Raw genomic sequence first — 19,072 nt, forward strand, 5'->3', positions numbered from 1 at the left:
ACGGCAACAGTCTTCTCTTCTGCATATATGTCGACTTTGGCAAGAGCGATGTCAAGTAAGTAAAGTGTGTCATCCTTGCATGTGCATATAGCTACAGGTTTATGCAATTGTCTTTTGCTGATGTTGCACAAGAACTGACGTGCAGACAACTAAGTGCATGCAATATACTGTTCAGCCCAAAATCATGATTACTCTGCGATGAGTGTCGAGTAACAGTTAGTGTCTACAGTATACTGTACAGGTCGCTGACATGCTGCAGCTTGCAGGTTTTAGTCATAATTGGTGATAAAACGTGTCGGTCCTCTCTCTCTGCAGAGTTCCGCCTGGCCGTGCTCCAGCTGCAGGTGACAGGCGTCAAGACAGACAACCTGTCCCGGGCCCGGAGGCTGATAAAGGAGGCTGCCGGTCAGGGCAGCAAAGTGGTGGTTTTACCGGTGAGTATCATCGCTTTACTGGTCGAGTCACCAGACCTCCAGTCCAGGTCGAGTCCTACATAATGCGGCGTTCAGGTCATATCGGAAGAAACAGAACCCGATGACATTTCTTTACTTGGCTACAACTTGAAGGCGTTCACGCGTTTAAAGGAATAGTTCACCCCAAAATGAAAATTCACTCATCTACTCACTCTTTAGAGATCCATAAAGGGCAAAAATTACCATCAAAATACTCCGCATTGCACTGTTTGAGTCCTCTGAGTCAAGTCCCAAGTCATCGAAATTGGGACTCCTCCCAGTAGTACCGCACTGCCTGCTGTGATGAGAAAAGACCATAAAAATATGCTCTCTCACCTGTCCCCATATCCATCTCTCTCTTCAGGAGTGCTTCAACTCTCCGTATGGAACCAGCTTCTTCCCTGAATATGCGGAGAGGATCCCCGGGGAGTCCAGCCAGATGCTGGCGGAGGCAGCCAAGGAGAATCAGGTGTACTTGGTGGGAGGTAGGGAAATGTGTGTGGCTGTCTTGACTGTCCCAGTCGAAGCAAAAATCCACCCGAAAAAACACTGTTGGAACACAGCTATTGGGGATGTAGCTTGCATTCCTGGGTCCATTTTGTTGTTTGGTGGTGTATTTTTCTTATTCCTGTGGATAACTGGTCAAACGCAGATGATGTGACGTCACATTGAGATATTTGATACCTGTGCAATGGAGTTTAATAGGAGAAAAAAAATTAAACGATCTAAAACAACAACGGTAAACATCAGTTTTTGGTCTCAGTCCCTCAGAATGAAACAAACAGTAAGGGCTTCTTTCTAGACTCACCATTTTGCACCAACGTTCAACACTCATACAGGAAGAAATCCATCATAGAAGAGGCAGAGATACCAATTTCTCCACCATGTTGCACCATAATTATCTTTACATGTGACTTGTTGCCTACCAGGATCCATCCCTGAAGAGGATGGTGGGAAGCTGTATAACAGCTGTCTGGTGTTTGGCCCTGATGGACAGCTGATGCTCAAACACAGAAAGGTTGGTGCATCATAGGCATAAAGCTCAAAATACAGCACAAGACCCATTTCTGCAGTTTGTGAAAATATCTCACTGAGAAGACTTATACTATTGTAGCAGTATACCTGTTTTTTATTTTATTTAAACTACTATAACTCCATAATGCTTCAAGATAGAGTTCTTTTTAATACCACCAATGTGTTATGTGAGGCATTGTTGACAGAAATATTTGCTAATTAATGCATTTGTTAGCTTAATTAATGACCTCATTAGTATAACTGGTTATGTTTAATATATCATGGTGATAATGTGGAGACATTAGGCAGCTCTAGTGCCTGTTGTTTGGATCGTTGTTCATCTCTTCCTTCTTCTGTTTGTCTCATTAAGATTCATCTGTTTGACATCGACGTTCCGGGGAAAATCCGCTTCCAGGAGTCGGAGACGCTGAGCCCAGGCAGCAGTCTGTCGGTGTTTGAAACATGTGAGTTTCTGTCTGACTCCGACCTGCTGTTGCCCCGGAGCCGGATCAGCACAATATTTATCCTCCTGTGTCTCTGTCACGCCTCTTTCAGCGTTCTGTAAGGTCGGAGTTGGGATCTGCTATGACATCAGGTTCGCAGAGCTCGCACAGCTCTATAGTAAAAAAGGTAAGTTGGGGTGAAAGACTGTTGCATGACATTATGTGTGCTGATTATAATAAATCTAGTTCATCGGCTCGTCCTTCTGTCCTCAGGCTGCCAGCTGCTGGTGTATCCTGGAGCCTTCAACATGACAACTGGGCCGGCCCACTGGGAGCTGCTGCAGAGGGGAAGGTCGGCTCCGAGGCTAAAAAATAATTTCAGATTTTAATGGAAACATTTATATTTGCTTTTGGAAAAATATTCACGTACAGTGCGCTCAGTATCTTCAGTAGGGGTTGACTCAAATGTCATTCATAAGGCAACAACATTCCAAACTCTGTTCAAGCATGCTGAGGCACAGTGCATCTTACACCCTAAAATGTAAATGGGGTGTTATGAAGGGACCTAATGTTATCTATGTATCTATATATCTAAGAGGAGCAGGGAGAAAAACAGTCATATACTACTACTGATTATACTACTATGATATTATGCAAATCCGATGACAGTGTGTGTGTAATTGAAATATTATATCTTCACATATTTACATATTAACAAATAATCCCACATGCATTTTGAAATCCTTTTCTATCACAAGAAAATGTGTAAAATGTGAGGTGAAAATACTTTCAGGAGCAAGTATCTTTTAGATATATCTACCTAAATACAGATAATATTAAGAATTCATTTACAGCTCCAATACCCAAGAGGGCGTTCTTCACTGTGGTTATATGTGTGACGATGATGATAGGTGATAGGTATGAAGTGCTGAATGTCCTCGAGGGTATTGCGGCTTTTCACAATCACCTTCTCCCTTCAGTGTGGTTTGATTACGTCAGATTGTTTTGGCTGAAATTGCCTGTTGTATAATTTGAAGTGAGTCATAAATGCCTGTGCCCTTTACTTGTCTTTGTCTCCTTTTGAAGGGCCCTTGATAACCAAGTGTATGTGGCCACAGCATCGCCTGCAAGAGACGAAACGGCTTCCTACGTTGCCTGGGGTCACAGCACTGTGGTGAACCCCTGGTAAGAGCTGCTAATACGTCACTTTATCCACTGACCTGCTCATACTGCGTGTGACTGAGCGATACGCAGCCTGGAGAGAGAGAGAGAGAGAGAGAGAGAGAGAGAGAGAGAGAGGGAAGGTGTGAGAGAGTGAGTGCTGGTGAGAAAGGCGAAGGGAGAGCGAGTGCCAGCAACCAAACAAAAAGGTAAAGAGAGAGAGGGAAGGTGTGTGTGTCAGTGAGTGAGTGAAGGCGAGAGAGGGAGGGATGAACTTGTCTTATCCTTAAAACCAGTAATGACGCTTTCAGTGTGTCACATGCAGCAGCAGCCAACCAGTATCGTGTCTTCCAGAGTGGATTTAAAGGGAAATGCCACCCAAGAATTCATGTTATATCTGTGCCCCAGGACGGTTCAGTCAATGTTTTTGAGAACTTGCACCATTCTTTCCTAAAGCTAGAAATGGGAGAGAGGAGCCATAAGATGCTAGGTTCAATCGTCATACCAAAATTAAGTTTATATTTCAGCATTACTAACAGGTGTGAACCAGAATTTAAACCTCATTTGGGTACAAGATCTCACACAAAAATCTTATGGGTCAACAATATCAGCGCCCCATTCATTGTCTATGGATAGCGCCAGATTTTACATCCCAGTGATATAAAAAATTCAAGGGTCAGTTCTCTAGTTTCTAGTTTTAGAAAAGAGTGGTGCATGTTCACAAGTATTGACTGAACTGTCCTGGGACACAGAAATAGGAGAAAAGTGCTATTATATGCCTTTGCCTTAGGCTAAGATATCTGCTTTCTGTAGAATTTGATCAGTATGTGTCTATCATGTGTCCTCATGTGATTATATGTGAAACTAATGAACTGATTCCCCTTTAAGCTTTTAGTTTCCCATGATGACCAACCACATCCCCTGTCTGTGGCTGTTATTCAGTGTTAAACTTGAGTAGATTTGTGATTTTGCATTCTGTGGTTGCAGGGGAGAGGTCATCTCTAAGGCCGGATCAGAAGAAGCTGTTGTTTATGCCGATATCGGTGAGTGTCAGAGGGGTTTGCTTCTCTCTCCAGGTAGACAGTATTGATCAGGAAGGTTGTAACTGCAGACTGATCTCTGTGCAAGCTATTCCAAGCCGAAAACTATTAAACATAGACCCTCCCTTCTGATGGAAGTTAATTGTCCTCTACAATTAAACTGCTCACACACGGCTGATCGGATTTTGAAGGAAAAAAAAAAATTGAAGGAGTGATGCGTCTCACCACTTTGTTGTGGCATTGGCAAAATTTCGCTGAAATGATGCATCTCACCTCTGTTCTCCAGTGTTTTCAAAATTACACTAATTGGCCCAAGGGGGGCGCTACAATTACAGGTCAAAACAAAGTGACATGTTACAGATAATGTAGGGGATTGCATTATTTGTGGGTAACGACATGTTTACTGTTGCTTGTTTATAATTGGAAATATGTTTTGAGTCTGCAGATAAGACAGACGGGTGAGGAGTGAAAGCAGTGGATTACAAATTGAATAGATTTATTTATTTTTTTTAGAGTACCAGACACTCTTGTCATTCTGTATCTTCGTATCACCTGTTCTCAGACCTGCAGTATTTAGCCGACGTCCGCCAGCAGATCCCCATCACAGCTCAGCGTCGTGACGACATCTACTCAGTGCATGCTGTGCAGGAAGGCTGAGCCGAAACCTCGTGACCTCCAGAGACACTGAGAGGTGCAAAGACAAACTATGCAACGGATCTCAGCTGCAACAAGTCGTCCCAAGACTCTTAATTGTGGGAACAAGAGATGCAGTTGGGATTGTCACTAATTGACTGTTGGTGCCTAAATCATTTGAGCATACTGACATTGCTCACTTTGTAAGGATGAAAGTGTTGTCATTGCTTCAGTTGATCTGAGTGAAATAGTTTTACATTGAATTGATTTGTGTAAAGTTTTAACCATGATATAAGAAACAGACTATTCTTAGTGGAATCACATTCATATCTGAAGAGATTAACAGCAATCATTCTGTCTTATTTGGTCTTTTATCCATTTTGCTGTATCTTTGCTTGTACAGTAAGAAAGGGATATTATTGACTGTGGCTTCAGAGATTATCTGTAAGATGTAAAAATTTATTTCATTCTACATTGTGACATTTTCTGTCACGATAAAAAAACAACAACAAAAACAACATAGTCAAACAGCCCTCCTTACACAAAATGAGGGAAATTAAACTCCTCAGGAACGGGTTTGGGTGTCTTTATTAGTGCTTGAAACACAATAACCCCTCCCTATGACAAAGCTGGAAGGGAGTGTCCAGTAATGATACAGGAATGTGTGGAGGTGAAGTGGAGAGATGAGTAATTTGTATTCTGTAAAGAGGGATGGAACAATAATAATAACTACTTCAAACCCTGTAATGGTGCATCAAACTTCCCTGCTCTCCTCTGTACTCCCCAGGATGGTTTGTGAAAGAACAGCCACCCATACTGAATGTTATAGTGGCATAGACATTGGTCACGACATACACATATTTACAAATCAGTGCTCAGTTGTCTCGGGCTGAAAACCTGCCAGTTAACAAGTATTTCTCAACCCTAATATTCACACATTTGTCTCAGTGGAGAGAGAGTGCACCGGCTCCGTGTTCATCACCACAGTCTCCTCCGTGTCCACAGAGCGGCCCTTGTCTCCTGATGGACACACAAGGTGAAAAGGCTAAATATCACCAGCAAGACCACATGGTATCAAACATGCTTCATTAATTCCAGTCAGTGCAAAATGTTTTCAGAGGTCACACAACAAAAGCACATTACGCAATCACAACATTTATCTCAAAACGGCAAATAGTCTAGTTGGTTTTGGTTCGACATTTGTGCATTTTTTGCGAATGTGTGTCTAGTTATCTAGTTATCATCTTTAAGTTTTTCTTGATATTCCAGTGTTATCAATTTGTCATTATTGTATTGCTCCAATCAAACAAATGTAGTTAACTTAAAGAATGATTTGTTTTTTCCTGTGGCTTCAGACAGAGCAATCAATATGTGTTAAAGCAGCTCTTTCCTAAAGCTATGCATCTCTAGAATCAAGACTTTAATCTGAAATATCATCAAGATACACAGACTGGAGCAGCTTTATTAGCAGTGAATGGAATCCTAACTTTGTTGGCTCACAATATTTATTAATAGATATAATATAATTAATATTATATTAATATAATAGCTCTACTTTTTCCAACCAGAAACTGTATACATATTCATAGAAGATCACACTGTCAGTATCTTTCCTAACAATGATTAATTCTCAGGGGGCGTTACACAGACTTAAGGGACGGGACACACTGACCCTGTTATTTTGCAGCCAGAGGCCACAATAAGCTCACTAATACAAATTGAACATTCTGAAGGCATTGCGAAATGTTTTATTACTATGATTCAGTTCTGTGTCACTCTAAGCAGTCTCTAGTAGGGGCATCCTGATGGTTCAGCGGACTAAGACACAGTATGTAACACCATGGGTTCAAATCCAGCACATGACTTGGACTCGAGTCAGACTCGTTCTGGTGACTTGGGACTTGACTTTGACTTGTACTGTGATGACTTGGAGAGGTTTCTAAAGTCTTGACAAAAGATCTTGTGTTTGTGTAAATGACTTGGATTGAAATTTAGGAGATTTGTTCCACCAGACGACTGAATTTAAATTCTGTTTTCTGAATTTGTATGGAATGATTGAATTTATTGAAGTTGAAACTGATTATAGAAATCAAACTCATGATGCACTTACCAAGTTTTTATCCTATTAAAACTATAAAAAAAATTCTTTAAGATATTAAATTGATACTGGACTCTTGATTTGTTATGACTTAACTTCATTTAGACTTACATTTAGACTTGAAACTTTGAGACTTGACTTGGTAATCTACATTTAGAAACTGACTCGGGACTTGAGCAAAGCTGACTTGGTCACACCTCTGCATGTCATCCATCTCTCCCTCCCTCCTGTCACTCTCCAGAAATGCCTTATATTAGGAATACATACTTTTTAACTACATTCTCGAGAAGCCACAACTTCCTCCACACACTGTTACATCTAATGTGATTAGAAATGACTCGGTAGTAGCTGCCTACCTCTATCTGTGTGCAGGTGCTTCTTCTGCGTCCTGTCCAGGTGGATCTGATAGACCAGACCAGCCAGCACCATGGCTCCCACCACCACACACAGAGCCGTGCTGAAGATCCACATGGCCTCTGACGCTCGGCTCACCACCGGACTGATGCTCTGCACGCCATCTTAGCACCAACAACACAACTGCAGATTAGTGGACACACTTCACTGTCAACTGTACCGACACGGTGCAGGTGTGACCCGGGGGTCGGCCCTTAAAACACTCACAGCTCATCGCCGTCGAGGTCTCGTTCATCAGCAGGTTTTCTACGATGCAGGACACGGTGGCCTCTTGTGAAATGTTGACCGTCAGCTGGCTGGTGATGTTGAAGAAGGGAGAGTCCGGCAGGGGTGCTGCCAGGGTGCTGACCGAGCCGCGGGGGGGCTCCTCGGCCTCGTTGATGAGCCAGCGGACCGCAGGTTCAGGGAAGCCGCCACTGGACTGACATATGAAGACAGTCTCATCGCCCTCCACTGGATCCTCCCTCTGCAGCAGAGGGGAGCTGAAACTAGCTGGAAACAGTCAGTGAAGAGAAGAGAGAGTTCCTTAAACACTCAGCTGTTAGTTCCTTTTAATATTCCTCTGATTAGTTTCTATGTGTGTGTCACTGACCTGCTATCCTGAGGCACACGGTGCACAGTGTAGGGCCGTGATCCTCCCCAGAAACCATAAATACACTATAATATCTTTTGTGCTCATCAACATTGACTCTGGTCAGCTCCAAAGAGAGGTTTCCTGTCTGTGGAGCGTCAGTGGAGACGTTGCTGCTGTTTGTGCTCCCTGTCTCTTGCCCCACCGATCTGAGCACCGCTTCATTGTCTCTACTCCACTCTATGGAGAAATTCAAAGAGTCCACTTTTACTCCGTCAGAGAAGCAGGGCGGTGAGATTGGCCGTCCGAGTATCCAGAGGACGCACTCTTCTTCTGTACACGGAGAGAAAACAGAGGTTATAAACGGCACAGGTGACAAAAACAACCCAACTTTAATTACCACCGAGGAAGAGGAGTCATCTTACCCAGACAGGCGCTGTAGGTGAGGAAGCTGAGCAGCAGTCCTGTGCGCCACAGAGCCGGCATTGCCCACTGAGGGCACGTTTGCGCACACAAGAGCGGAAAACAACTCAAAACAAAAGGTAGAACAGCCTTTGATCTGGAAAACAAATAAAAGCCCATTATTATTTTCCCATTTTGGGGGGGGTAAACCAGTCTACCTCCTTGTCCTCAACCCGTTCCCTTCACCATATGACACTCTTAGTAGTCGTATATACGCACACCCACCACTGCAATACCAAAGGAATTCACTGTCAGTCGTGTTGTGGCTTGTTGTTGTTGTGCCATACCTTTACCTGTAGCCTACCTGGTCTCTCCCGTCTTGCCTGATCTAGATGAATAATAATGCCGAGGTTACTAGAAATAGAGCTCAAAAGCAAACAGCAGCCTTCTCGGTTTTCATCAACATATCCTGTCGAGCGCCACAACATGGAAATCGTTGGTCTGACCAGTTTGACCGCTTTTTCAGAAACTTAGGTTACACACACACACACACACACACACACACACACACACACACACACTCACACTCACACACTCACACTCACACGCCCATAGGCCTACACGATCTGTTACTTCGCACAAGACAGCGGTTTAAAAACATATGTACCACCTGATACTATCAGAAACATCTGCTAATATGATAGGAGTGATGTTTTACTTTATTTTTCTTGTTGTGGCACTTTTTTGTGTTCATTGCACTCTGAATTAGCCTATCTAGCTACTTACACTTGTGATGCCTGAATGTTCTTATTTTACTGCTGCATTAATTATATATTATAGATACTAATGATCTGCTAGATGCCTAAATTGAATTGAAAATTAATACACATTTCCAATATAATATCCCTCAAATCCCATATTATCCAAATCCCATTATTAGCCAAAGTAAGAGTGTCTTTTTCTAAGAGAGAATTGCATTACATAACATTGCACTGATGCTATTAGACTCCTAATTCTCCAGCTATTTAATTGTGCCTTTTTTTTTAAAACACTGGAAACATGAATATCTACTCAGGATAGATAGATAGATAGATAGATAGATAGATAGATAGATAGATAGAAACTCAAAACTAGTGCAAATTACAAATCTACTATAACCCTGACGGAAATTATATAGAGCAGCAAAGAAGACTGCAGCTGCATGCATTTGACACATTTTGCTTTGTCTTGTTACATTTATGCATGATGTTAATGCTGTCAGTTTTTTTCTACCTGACTTATTGTAGGCTACTTTATTGATTTGAACTAAAAAAAAAAAATGCATTTTAGACAACGACAACAGGAAGGAGGTTGATTAAGTTCATCAGTTTTCTTCCAGAACCAAGTTTGGGGAAATATGGAGAATTGGGGGGAATACAATGTTAGATGATGTTTGTTTTTGTTTTTTTTAAGTAAAAAGATGATTTAGCACCATGACTGTACACTCCGGTACAGCAGGTGGCCGTGTGCACCTTTCATGTTGGTTTGCGAACTGCTAATAAACTTAAAGAAGAAGAGGTTTGCGAACCGCTAATAAACTTAAAGAAGAAGAGGAGGAAGACGCCAACAACAAAATGCTTTTGAGTTTGATTGACTTCTTGAAGGATACGGTATAGTGGAAAGCATTTAATTACCAGTAATCACATGAATAGTAATTTATGAAACCAGTAGATGGGGGTAATACAACGAACGAGGATGTGAACCGCCGATAAAAGCCACGAAGAAGAAGAAGAGGAAGACGCCAACAACAAACCAACAAACCTTGACCACGAGCTGATGACTGACCTGACTCTAAAACTTTTGTATGACTCGTTAAATTGACACTGTCTGATCAGAGGTGAGTGTGAAGTCATGCTGCATATATAGCTAGCTAACTGGAGTCCCGATGACTTCAACAAGGAAGCTGTCAGAGGCGACATGACAGCAGTAAAGAGACTTGAAGCGTGGCTGCCAGTCCTCCAGCAGGTCTGCTGCTCACACAGCCGGCAGAGAGCAGCAGCAGCAGCCTGCAGACGCCTCAACACATCCCATCATGCTGCTGTCATGTCACAACACGGGCTGAAAGGTGCTTCCCTCCTGCAGTCGAGAGCTTTTGCCCTCTCTGCATGCAGGCTGAAGAGCAGAGATGACTTCAGCAGTGGATTTACAGAGGAGGCGGATGGGGAGGGTGAGGATGAAGATTTTATGGAGGACAGCGAGGTGGATGAGCTGTTCCAGCAGCAGGTTCCCGCAGGCGTTGGAGACGGACAGCACCGGGTCTTCATCGTTCACCCGGATGTGAAGTGGGGAAGCAGGAAGCAGCATCTGACCACAGGTAAGAAGAGACGCAGGCAGATTATATTAGAGGTTTTCTTTCACTCCCTCTCCATACTCACCCGAGGTTTTCCCTGGCAGCTGAGCTGATGATGGCGGAGGCCGTGGGGCTGGTGAACACCTTAGACAACTGGAGAGTCGTGGACAAGATCGTCCTCTCCACCAAGACACCAGAGAAGAAGAGGATATTTGGCAAGGGGAATTTCCAGGCTCTCACAGGTCTGCATCTCTCTTAGATATTACTCACCATCATGAGTCAGTCTGTATGGCTTAAAGTTAATCCTCTATGCATTTGTTTCCCCCCCAGAGAGAATTAGGCAAACACCAGGAATCACTGCTGTGTTTGTCAATGTGGAGCGTCTGTCCGCTTTGTCTGAGGTGAGCTGATCTCAGTCACTTGCTGCCTGGGAAGAAAGGTTTCATACGCTAAGGCCCATCCATGTTTGATACGTTTTCCTTCCACACAGAGGGAGCTGGAGGAAGCCTGGGGGGTGAAAGTGTTTGACAGATACTCAGTGGTGCTGCACATCTTCCGCTGCAACGCCAGAACGAAGGAGGCCAAGTTACAGATCTCACTGGCAGAGATCCCCCTGCTGAGGTAACTTTGCCTTTTAAAATTTACATCATTCACATTTTTGCAATTTCAGCCATAGATTGTTATGCTGCTTGATCAAGTTCAAGTCTTTATTGTCCCACCAGGGGAAATTTGGCTGCAGCCAGTGGAAACATACAAGAATCACATCACAAATATTACCACACCAACAAAAAAACAGTTAAAATATGTCACATGAAACACTAAAACACAATGGGTCACAACTGAACATGTACAGGAGATCATTTCAAATGGATAGAAGGCTGTGCAAAATATCACATAGGCAAGAAAGACTGACTGGGCTTTTAAATTGTGTTGATCTGATGCCATAATGCGTTCTCACTGACCAGCAATGACTGTTGTTGGCAGATCTCGTCTGAAAAATGAAATCGCAAACTTGGATCAGCAGGGCGGCCGCTCCAGATACATCGGGGGTTCAGGTAAAGTCCCTGCATTCAAACGGTCGACCACAGCCTGCCTGTGTGTGCCAGTTATTGATCCTCCCGGCCGCAGGAGGAGCTTCAGCTTGGTGATTTTTCCTCAGGTGAGACGCTGATGGAAGTCCAGCAGAGGCTGTTGAAGGAGAGAGAGATGAAGATCCGCTCTGCGCTGGAGCGGCTGCGGAAAAAGAGACACCTGCTGCGATCTCAGCGCAAACACAAAGACTTCCCCAGCATCTCTGTTATGGGCTACACCAACTGTGGTGAGAGACGGGAAGCACTGGATTCAATGTAACTGTTGGAGCATTTCTGATATTATGTGATATTATAGTAGCCTCCAGTTTGATGATATTGAATACACTTGCTCTTATTATTTTCCCTCTGTCTGTCCAGGGAAGACTACTCTGATTAAAGCACTGACTGGTGACAGCGGTCTCCAGCCCAGAAACCAGCTGTTTGCCACCCTGGACGTCACCGTCCACGCCGGCCAGCTGCCCAGTCGCATGACCGTCCTCTATGTGGACACCATCGGCTTCCTGTCCCAGCTGCCCCACCAGCTCATCGACTCCTTCTCTGCCACCCTGGAAGATGTCAAACACTCTGTATGTACTTTGTGCTCATATTGTAGATGTTTCAGAAGTTATTTTCCTATTCACACAGAAAAGTAGGTGTAATGTATAATTGTAGAGTTAGGGTTTCCACAAATTGTATTTTCAAGGCCTGGATAAGTTATGAAAAATGCTAAAAGGGAGAAAAGTTTAGTCATTAAAGAAAAAAAAAGTAATTAAAAGTTTAAAAATTTGTGAAGTTGACTTTTTTTTTTTTCTTGAATTCTGTAAAATGTCACAAAAAGCTGAGGCTGATATTGTAGGTTGCCGACTAATGCTTAAAGTTGCTGTAGTTGATGGTTACTTTTTAATTCAGTCTCATTAAAATGTGGTCATGGAAATTTGAAAAGGGATCATGGAGAAGCCATGGTTGGAAAGGTTTTTGAATTTCATCAGTGAAAAGGTGTGGGAACCCTGAAGAGTGTTTGGCTCATGGATCATCTTCAGCTGTTGTGTGACTGATTTTTCAAAAGAGATCCTTGAGAGAAGGATTTCTCGACCCAAGGCTCATCTCTCCCTTATTTCCAGGACCTGTTAATTCACGTCAGAGACATCAGTCATCCGGAGACGGTGAATCAGAAGGCGAATGTGTTAAATGTCCTGAAAAACCTGCAGATCCCCGACAAGCTCATGAGCTCCATGATAGAAGTCCACAATAAAGTCGACCTCATTGACAAGTAAGAGCCAACATCCTATTCATATGGCTATTATTATTATTACGAGCCCTGTCATTTTATTTACCAGCCCATGAATACCATTGAAGGGAGCCAGTACTTTGTTTAGTCGGGAGAGGAGTTGCATAGTCAAATAATTTTATGACGCTCTGTCTGTTCTCCCTCTAAGCTATCACTCCTCAGAGCCGAACACACTGCCCATATCTGCCTTGAAAGAGCACGGCCTCGATGAGCTGAAGACAGTGGTGGAAGAGGAGATTGTAAAGTCTACCGGAAAACACATTTTAAACCTCAAAGTTAACCTCAGCACTTCCCAGTTAAGGTGAGATTAAATACTGTAGCTGAGCAGTAGTCACTGTCATCATGGTATTGTGTTCAGAATAAGAAAGCATTCTTATTATGTGTGTGTGTCTATGTGTGTTTCTGTGTGTGTGTGTGTGTCTGTGTGTGTGGATGTTTGCGTCCTTGCTCATTTCCTCATCCACAGTTGGCTGTACAAGGAGGCCACAGTTCAGGATGTGCATGTGATTGCAGATGAAGGCTCAGCTGTTGTCAAGGTTATCATCAGCGCCGCTGCTTACGGACGCTACAAGAAACTGTTCACAGACAGATAGCAGTGGAGCAGGTGGAGAGCGTTCCTCTCTACTGTCTGTCAGAATGTCAAAAGTAAGTCAAGGTGCCAAGAGACTGGACCAAGAGACTGGAAATGCCTCTCTCTTTCGGCCCTGCAAAAAGCTAACAACCACCTCTATTTTGTTGGCTTGGTTACCGATGAACAACAAACAGCATAATAAACCAAAACTCTGTGAGTGCGTGTATTTGAATATTTTGTAAACAATCACGACATGTCTTTGATGTACATTATTGTAAACAATCAATGAACTACGTATTTATACATTGCACATTGTAACTGTATCCTGCAGCAAAACAACTGTGCAGTTCACTTACTGGTGAAAAAAAACACTTACTGGATGTAAGAAGTATAAAAACTCATCTCCACAACGGCAAATATTCCAATTGTTCAGTAAAAACTCTAATGTAGATAACAATCCTTTTCAGTTGATAGAAATATGGATGGAAAAGAAGGAACGAGGTATACATCGGCTATTTTGGAATTAGTTCATACGGCATAAAATTCACAATATTACATCTGATAATGCTTTTATATCTATTTGGTAGTGTTCTGTAGAAGTTTTTGGTTCAGTGCAATGACCAGTGGGCAGAATGGGACCGGCCCCACAAAGTCTCCTGCGATGATGTTGAGGCTGTTGTAGTCCGCCCCGGGTTTCTGGTTCTCCAGCCATTCCTGCAGACTCTCCCAGTTGCTCAGGGTCAGCGTCCGCAGAGACTGCTTCGGGTGCACGGCGATGTGACGCCTATCAGCTGTCAGGTTTAGACCAGCGACAAAAAACCCCTCTGGACAAAATGACGTAGATTAGTAAATAGTATGTTCCTGAAAACATGCTGGTATCTTTGCTGTTAAAAATGTAATAAGAGGTCAGGTCAGAACGGTACAGTTACTCCTGATCTCTCTTTACAGGCTGAAAACTCATCTCTTCAAGATGTATCTCATGTCACCCTCTCTTCACTGAATCATCTCCTTCAATCATCACCTCTACTATCACTATCTCACTCCTTTACTCATATTTCTTTCTTTCCTAGCACTTCTCTCTTATGTGATCATCCTACAGTCAAAGGAATATTGTCAGCACACTATTATATGTCTCTGACCTTTGCAACCCTACTAGTGGTTGCTTGTAAATCAGGTGATCTAGGAATTTAAGCTTATTCTCCTCTTGCCATTCGTTGTAAGAAAGTCCGGCTAAGAGTGTATAAAAGACATCTGGGCCAAGCTGTAACTGAAACTCACCTGGACGCCCCATGCCTTTTTGCCAGTCTAGGTAACTGATCACTCCCTGTGCTGTGGGCTGGTTGGCCCACCAGTACGGGATGGCAGGCCACAGCTCCTCATGTCTGGCTGCAGCTTGGTCTTCGTAGGACAGCAGGACCTGGTGACCAGATGCCCACAGACTCCGCAAGGTCAGGGCTGATTCCTGTGTGGGGCAGGTGGTGTTTTGTAAGGCCTATTATAGGGTGTATAGGGTTTATAGGGTGTAAATCTGGAAGCAGAGGAGACAGAGTTTGCCGTAACAGCTGTGCAAGGACAAAACTAACCTGTCGGGGGCAGAGTTTTGAACCGAATAGCTTCTTCAGGGACAGAATGAATGATTCATGGAGTTTGTCGCTCAGCCCCTCAAAATGGCTGCAAGCTAGGATAACAATCTCCTTTGGGTGAGATTCCAGCCATACGGCAACAGACATCAGTGTTTCCTGTGAAGGAGAGGCATTTTCCACATTCGTTTAACATTGGTACATGTACGATTTATGTAAATTAAGCCCAAATTGAAGCATGTTATTAAAATCACCAATGCAGAACGTTTTACTCACCAAAACTGTTAAATGTGTGTATATTACATGTGTAAAATACAGGTAGTTGGATGAGTCACAAGGTTTGTGTGCAACACGGAGATCGAAGAACCGAATTCCCATCGAAAGTTGCTCCAAAATACTTTTATCCTGAAAGGAGAGGAGGAGCGATTCAAAATATATCGCAGCACTTATGAAAAAACAACCATAGTAATCATATAATGAATTTCATAAAGATACTATACAAATGTCACAGTAAAACAAGGTATATGAATATTACAGGTATATTATAGTGATAGCATAGAAGAAAAAAAATACTGTAATGTAATGTAAATTCAGCATAGAGTACCTCCTTTAGGAACATTATAGTGATTTTTTGTTAGGGAACTTGTTAGATAAACCATGTTCACACAGCACATGTCTGGGAATATCTGGCACACTTCATAACAATGTGGCAATGTCTTTAAAGTAATAATCTGTGACATTTTCATATTGATACATTTTTGTTTTGCTACACTCTTTTGCTGATTAATACCAAACCATAGTGAGTCAACCTATACCCAGTTTATGAAAGCGTTTACATTTGCTGTTCTAAACACCCGGTGTCGGGTAGGACTTTCCCGGGAAAAATCTTCTACTGCGCAGGAAGTGATGCGTTTACGGAAGCAGCAACAGCAGTGTTATGACCTTGTGTGTGTGTGTATTGGTATACTGTGTTGTACTGTCTCTATCTCTTTCTTGTATGGAGAGTGTGTGTGTGTGTGTGTGTCTCTATCACTCTTGTATGGAGAGTGTGTGTCTCTATCTCTTTCTTGTATGGAGTGTGGGTGTGTCTCTATCACTCTTGTATGGAGTGGGTGTGTCTCTATCACTCTTGTATGGAGAGTGTGTGTCTCTATCACTCTTGTATGGAGTGTGGGTGTGTCTCTATCTCTTTTGTCTGGAGTGGGTGTGTCTAATGAGTTGCAGGTGGTGTGTTGCTGATTGGTCCGGTTCAGGCTGCTGAATATTGCTTTAATGTAGTGTTCCTTTGTTGCAGCACGCTTTTTATTTGCCGTGTGCATTTAGTTCATGTAGTGCTGATTGCCTGTCTCGGCCACCGTACTTTTAGGATAATGCTAATCACCAAAGAGTAGTAACATAGCCTACTGCTAAAGTGTTAGCATGGTCCTTTAAGCTAACTTTAAAGATGTAATATCAGCATACCCTCTCTAAACAGGGCAGCAAAGTTGGTTATTTGCGCCGTTAGCAAGTAAGTAAGTTCTGTAACACTTATAATCACAATAAGTTTCTTATTAACATGCATATTAGTAGTGTATTGGTTCATTATTAGTCATTACAAACCACTTATTAGCACCTTATTCTGCACTATTGTACTCTACAAGTATACCTGATAAACTATGAGTTTTCCCACAATAGCATCCTAATTATTGCTCATAGCAGTCAGTAAGGAAGATGTTGCACATGAATTGGGTTTTAGTGTGCTTTGCTCAGTATGGGGCTTAGGCTATAAGGTGCTAGTATTATATTATTGAGAGAAATTATTAAACTATTGAGGGAAACCCCATATTTAATAGTTAATATGTGAAACCGCAAGTTCATTAGGTAAGTCCATGAACAACCTCAGAATATTTCTCTGAGGAGTGCAGTGCAAAAACATCACAGCATTGACCGCTTATCACCAAAGATGTCGCCAAAATCAAAAAACAAGAACTTGGAGGATTATCACTACACTAACATAGCTGAGGTAGCTTCACAGTAAAGGACACCTGCACATTGTCAGGACCCTGTAAGTTGTATGTAGTACTTTTCCCATGTGTCATACCTGTGTAGTAGCCCATTTAAAAATTGCAGGTCTCGTGAGGCAGTAGAAAAGTCCATCCAGGAGCCTGAAAGTGTCCGACTCGGACCTGACCAAGGGGGAGTTTATGTCCAGACAGTAGCTCATGGCATCATGGCTCCCTAGTGTGAATAGGTTCAATTAGAGTCCTTTAGATTCAGGTCATGAAGTTAATAGCAATGTTTTGATATTGGTCATAACTAGGTTTTCTGTTTTGTTTTTAACCAGAGGTTCAGACAATCATACCTACCCTAAAACTCACTAACTACGGTATTCCTATAACACTGAATGCACAAAATATCATCTTCCTGATATTGAGTTGCAGCAACTTTTGCACAATCCACAGCTCAGTTGTCTAATCCTTCTCCAACTCGTCTGTCTGTTTCTCTTTATCTACATCTCCTCCTTTGCAATTGGTATAGATGTAATAAGGGAAATCAATAAGGGATAATAACTTTTGCCTGGATAGGGGCAGGCCTATATAGTCCCTAATATTTTGTACATTCAGTGTGTTCCTATAGGGATTTAGAGTGTGACTGTGGTATTCAGTAGTGAGTTTATAGTGATTTTAGTCGTACTTAAAATTGTATTTTTTATATATATATATTCCCTGTGCTATCACTATAATATCCCTGTAATATTCCTGTGCTGTTATATTTGTACAGTATCATTCTAAGACGTATTAAAGGATCAGTTCTATACGGCTAAACTGTAAAAAGACAGAAAAAGTCTTCACTTCAAATTACCAGGTATGGCGAGATTTGTGATGGGAATGTCCCACAGCTCCTCGGGTAAATTTGACATCCATTCTTCGTAATTTTGGCTCCTATAATCCATGTCGGACGGTCCCGTTCACAGACCAGCCGGAGTCACTCTCAGACCAAGCTGGACCCACAGACCGGACCCAAGCAGTCTGTTCAGGTTAGACATCATATGATCGATAGACTACTTATCAGTTCCTCTGTCTAATTCCCTTTAATCATCGTCTTCAAAGCGGGGGGGAGACGACAAGACTTTGAATTTCCTGGTTCATCTTGCCAAGCGAGAATACACTGTCAGAAGAAAAGGGTTCACCGTCCAAAAAGAGGTAACGTTACAGCACTAACCAACAATCAAATTGTTTACCTTTTTCTGACATTGTAACTCTAAAACACTCGGCTAAAAAACGATGGCTTTTACGTTATGCTCTGAGCTAACTGTATAGGCCCACATCTGTCTGAGTAAGAGCATTTCAATGGCTATTTTCCTATTTTAAGCCAGTGACAAAAGGTACAATGGTGTAACGTTACCTTTTTCTGACAGTGTAACGTAGCTACGTTAGCTAACTGAAACACGGGCTGTTTGCGGTTTTTACGTTACATTTAGCATCTGGCCTAGCTAGCAGCGGCGTTTTCATGAACTATTTGCCTGTTTTTCACCATACAGGCTACTTTGGTAGTTTTGACAAAACACGTAGGCTACAGTCCCAGTGACAAGAATGTACCATGGTATCTTTTTTTCTGACAGTGTAGCCTACTTACTGAACTGACCCCAGAACAGGTTCCTCTTTCTACCACAGCCTAGAAGTCTCTTTTGTGGCAGTGTAGAACTGTAACCTAGACCAGTTTGTAGCCTACTTCATGAATGACTGGTTCCCATATGGCTACAATGAATTATCCCTTACAGACAGTTTAAAAACCTCTCTGCAAATCATTTTTTCTAATAGTTAAGTATATGACACTCAGGTGTTACTGCTTATAGTCTTTTCTTAAGAAAAACACACTGTTTTTGAAAATGATCATATCAGAATCTGTTTCTCTCAATTTAGGAATTCACATACAGTACTTAAATGGTCTAAAGAGTCCAATCAAAACCTTTGAAGTGATATCATCATGATATGGAGCAGCTCCATTGACAAGTAATGGAAAACTG

General features: G+C 42.4%; 4 protein-coding genes across 8 annotated transcripts; 2 read left to right on the forward strand and 2 right to left on the reverse strand.

Annotated features, from left to right (window-relative positions):
• nit2 (nitrilase family, member 2) lies at nt 1–5,070 on the forward strand. The gene is made up of 10 exons (XM_071923464.2): nt 1–55; nt 316–434; nt 817–937; nt 1,382–1,470; nt 1,837–1,930; nt 2,022–2,096; nt 2,183–2,261; nt 2,996–3,094; nt 4,058–4,113; nt 4,673–5,070. Exons 1-10 carry the CDS (start codon nt 28–30, stop codon nt 4,765–4,767), a joined length of 855 nt encoding a protein of 284 aa, XP_071779565.1. The 5' UTR covers nt 1–27; the 3' UTR covers nt 4,768–5,070.
• A 247-nt stretch (nt 5,071–5,317) lies between these two features.
• On the reverse strand, nt 5,318–8,709 carry LOC139930325 (ICOS ligand-like). Of its 4 annotated transcripts, none has more exons than XM_071923467.2 (6): nt 8,593–8,709; nt 8,252–8,385; nt 7,848–8,159; nt 7,463–7,747; nt 7,198–7,359; nt 5,318–5,763 (listed from the first exon to the last, which is right to left on the reverse strand). In XM_071923467.2, the coding sequence occupies exons 2-6, from the start codon at nt 8,310–8,312 to the stop codon at nt 5,675–5,677; spliced, it is 909 nt and encodes a 302-aa protein (XP_071779568.2). In that variant the 5' UTR covers nt 8,313–8,385; nt 8,593–8,709; the 3' UTR covers nt 5,318–5,674. The 4 variants fall into 4 exon arrangements, with proteins under 4 accessions (XP_071779568.2, XP_071779567.2, XP_078141884.1 ...); XM_071923466.2 differs by having other exon boundaries at nt 8,582–8,705; XM_078285758.1 differs by having other exon boundaries at nt 8,576–8,669.
• Nucleotides 8,710–9,997: 1,288 nt separating this feature from the next.
• Nucleotides 9,998–13,700, forward strand: gtpbp6 (GTP binding protein 6). Its single transcript, XM_071923439.2, has 10 exons — nt 9,998–10,581; nt 10,662–10,799; nt 10,888–10,958; nt 11,048–11,178; nt 11,542–11,612; nt 11,717–11,875; nt 12,006–12,214; nt 12,749–12,897; nt 13,064–13,216; nt 13,382–13,700. Exons 1-10 carry the CDS (start codon nt 10,185–10,187, stop codon nt 13,506–13,508), a joined length of 1,605 nt encoding a protein of 534 aa, XP_071779540.2. The 5' UTR covers nt 9,998–10,184; the 3' UTR covers nt 13,509–13,700.
• Nucleotides 13,701–13,722: 22 nt separating this feature from the next.
• Nucleotides 13,723–18,313, reverse strand: plcxd1.2 (phospholipase C, X domain containing 1, tandem duplicate 2). Of its 2 annotated transcripts, none has more exons than XM_071923444.2 (6): nt 17,908–18,313; nt 17,147–17,283; nt 15,343–15,471; nt 15,070–15,225; nt 14,765–14,948; nt 13,723–14,310 (listed from the first exon to the last, which is right to left on the reverse strand). In XM_071923444.2, the coding sequence occupies exons 1-6, from the start codon at nt 17,996–17,998 to the stop codon at nt 14,063–14,065; spliced, it is 945 nt and encodes a 314-aa protein (XP_071779545.1). In that variant the 5' UTR covers nt 17,999–18,313; the 3' UTR covers nt 13,723–14,062. The 2 variants fall into 2 exon arrangements, with proteins under 2 accessions (XP_071779545.1, XP_071779544.1); XM_071923443.2 differs by having other exon boundaries at nt 14,765–14,978; nt 17,908–18,305.
• Nucleotides 18,314–19,072: the final 759 nt, after the last annotated feature.

This window comes from Centroberyx gerrardi, chromosome 9 (genome assembly GCF_048128805.1).
Source record: "Centroberyx gerrardi isolate f3 chromosome 9, fCenGer3.hap1.cur.20231027, whole genome shotgun sequence".
Taxonomy (NCBI): Eukaryota; Metazoa; Chordata; class Actinopteri; order Beryciformes; family Berycidae; genus Centroberyx; species Centroberyx gerrardi.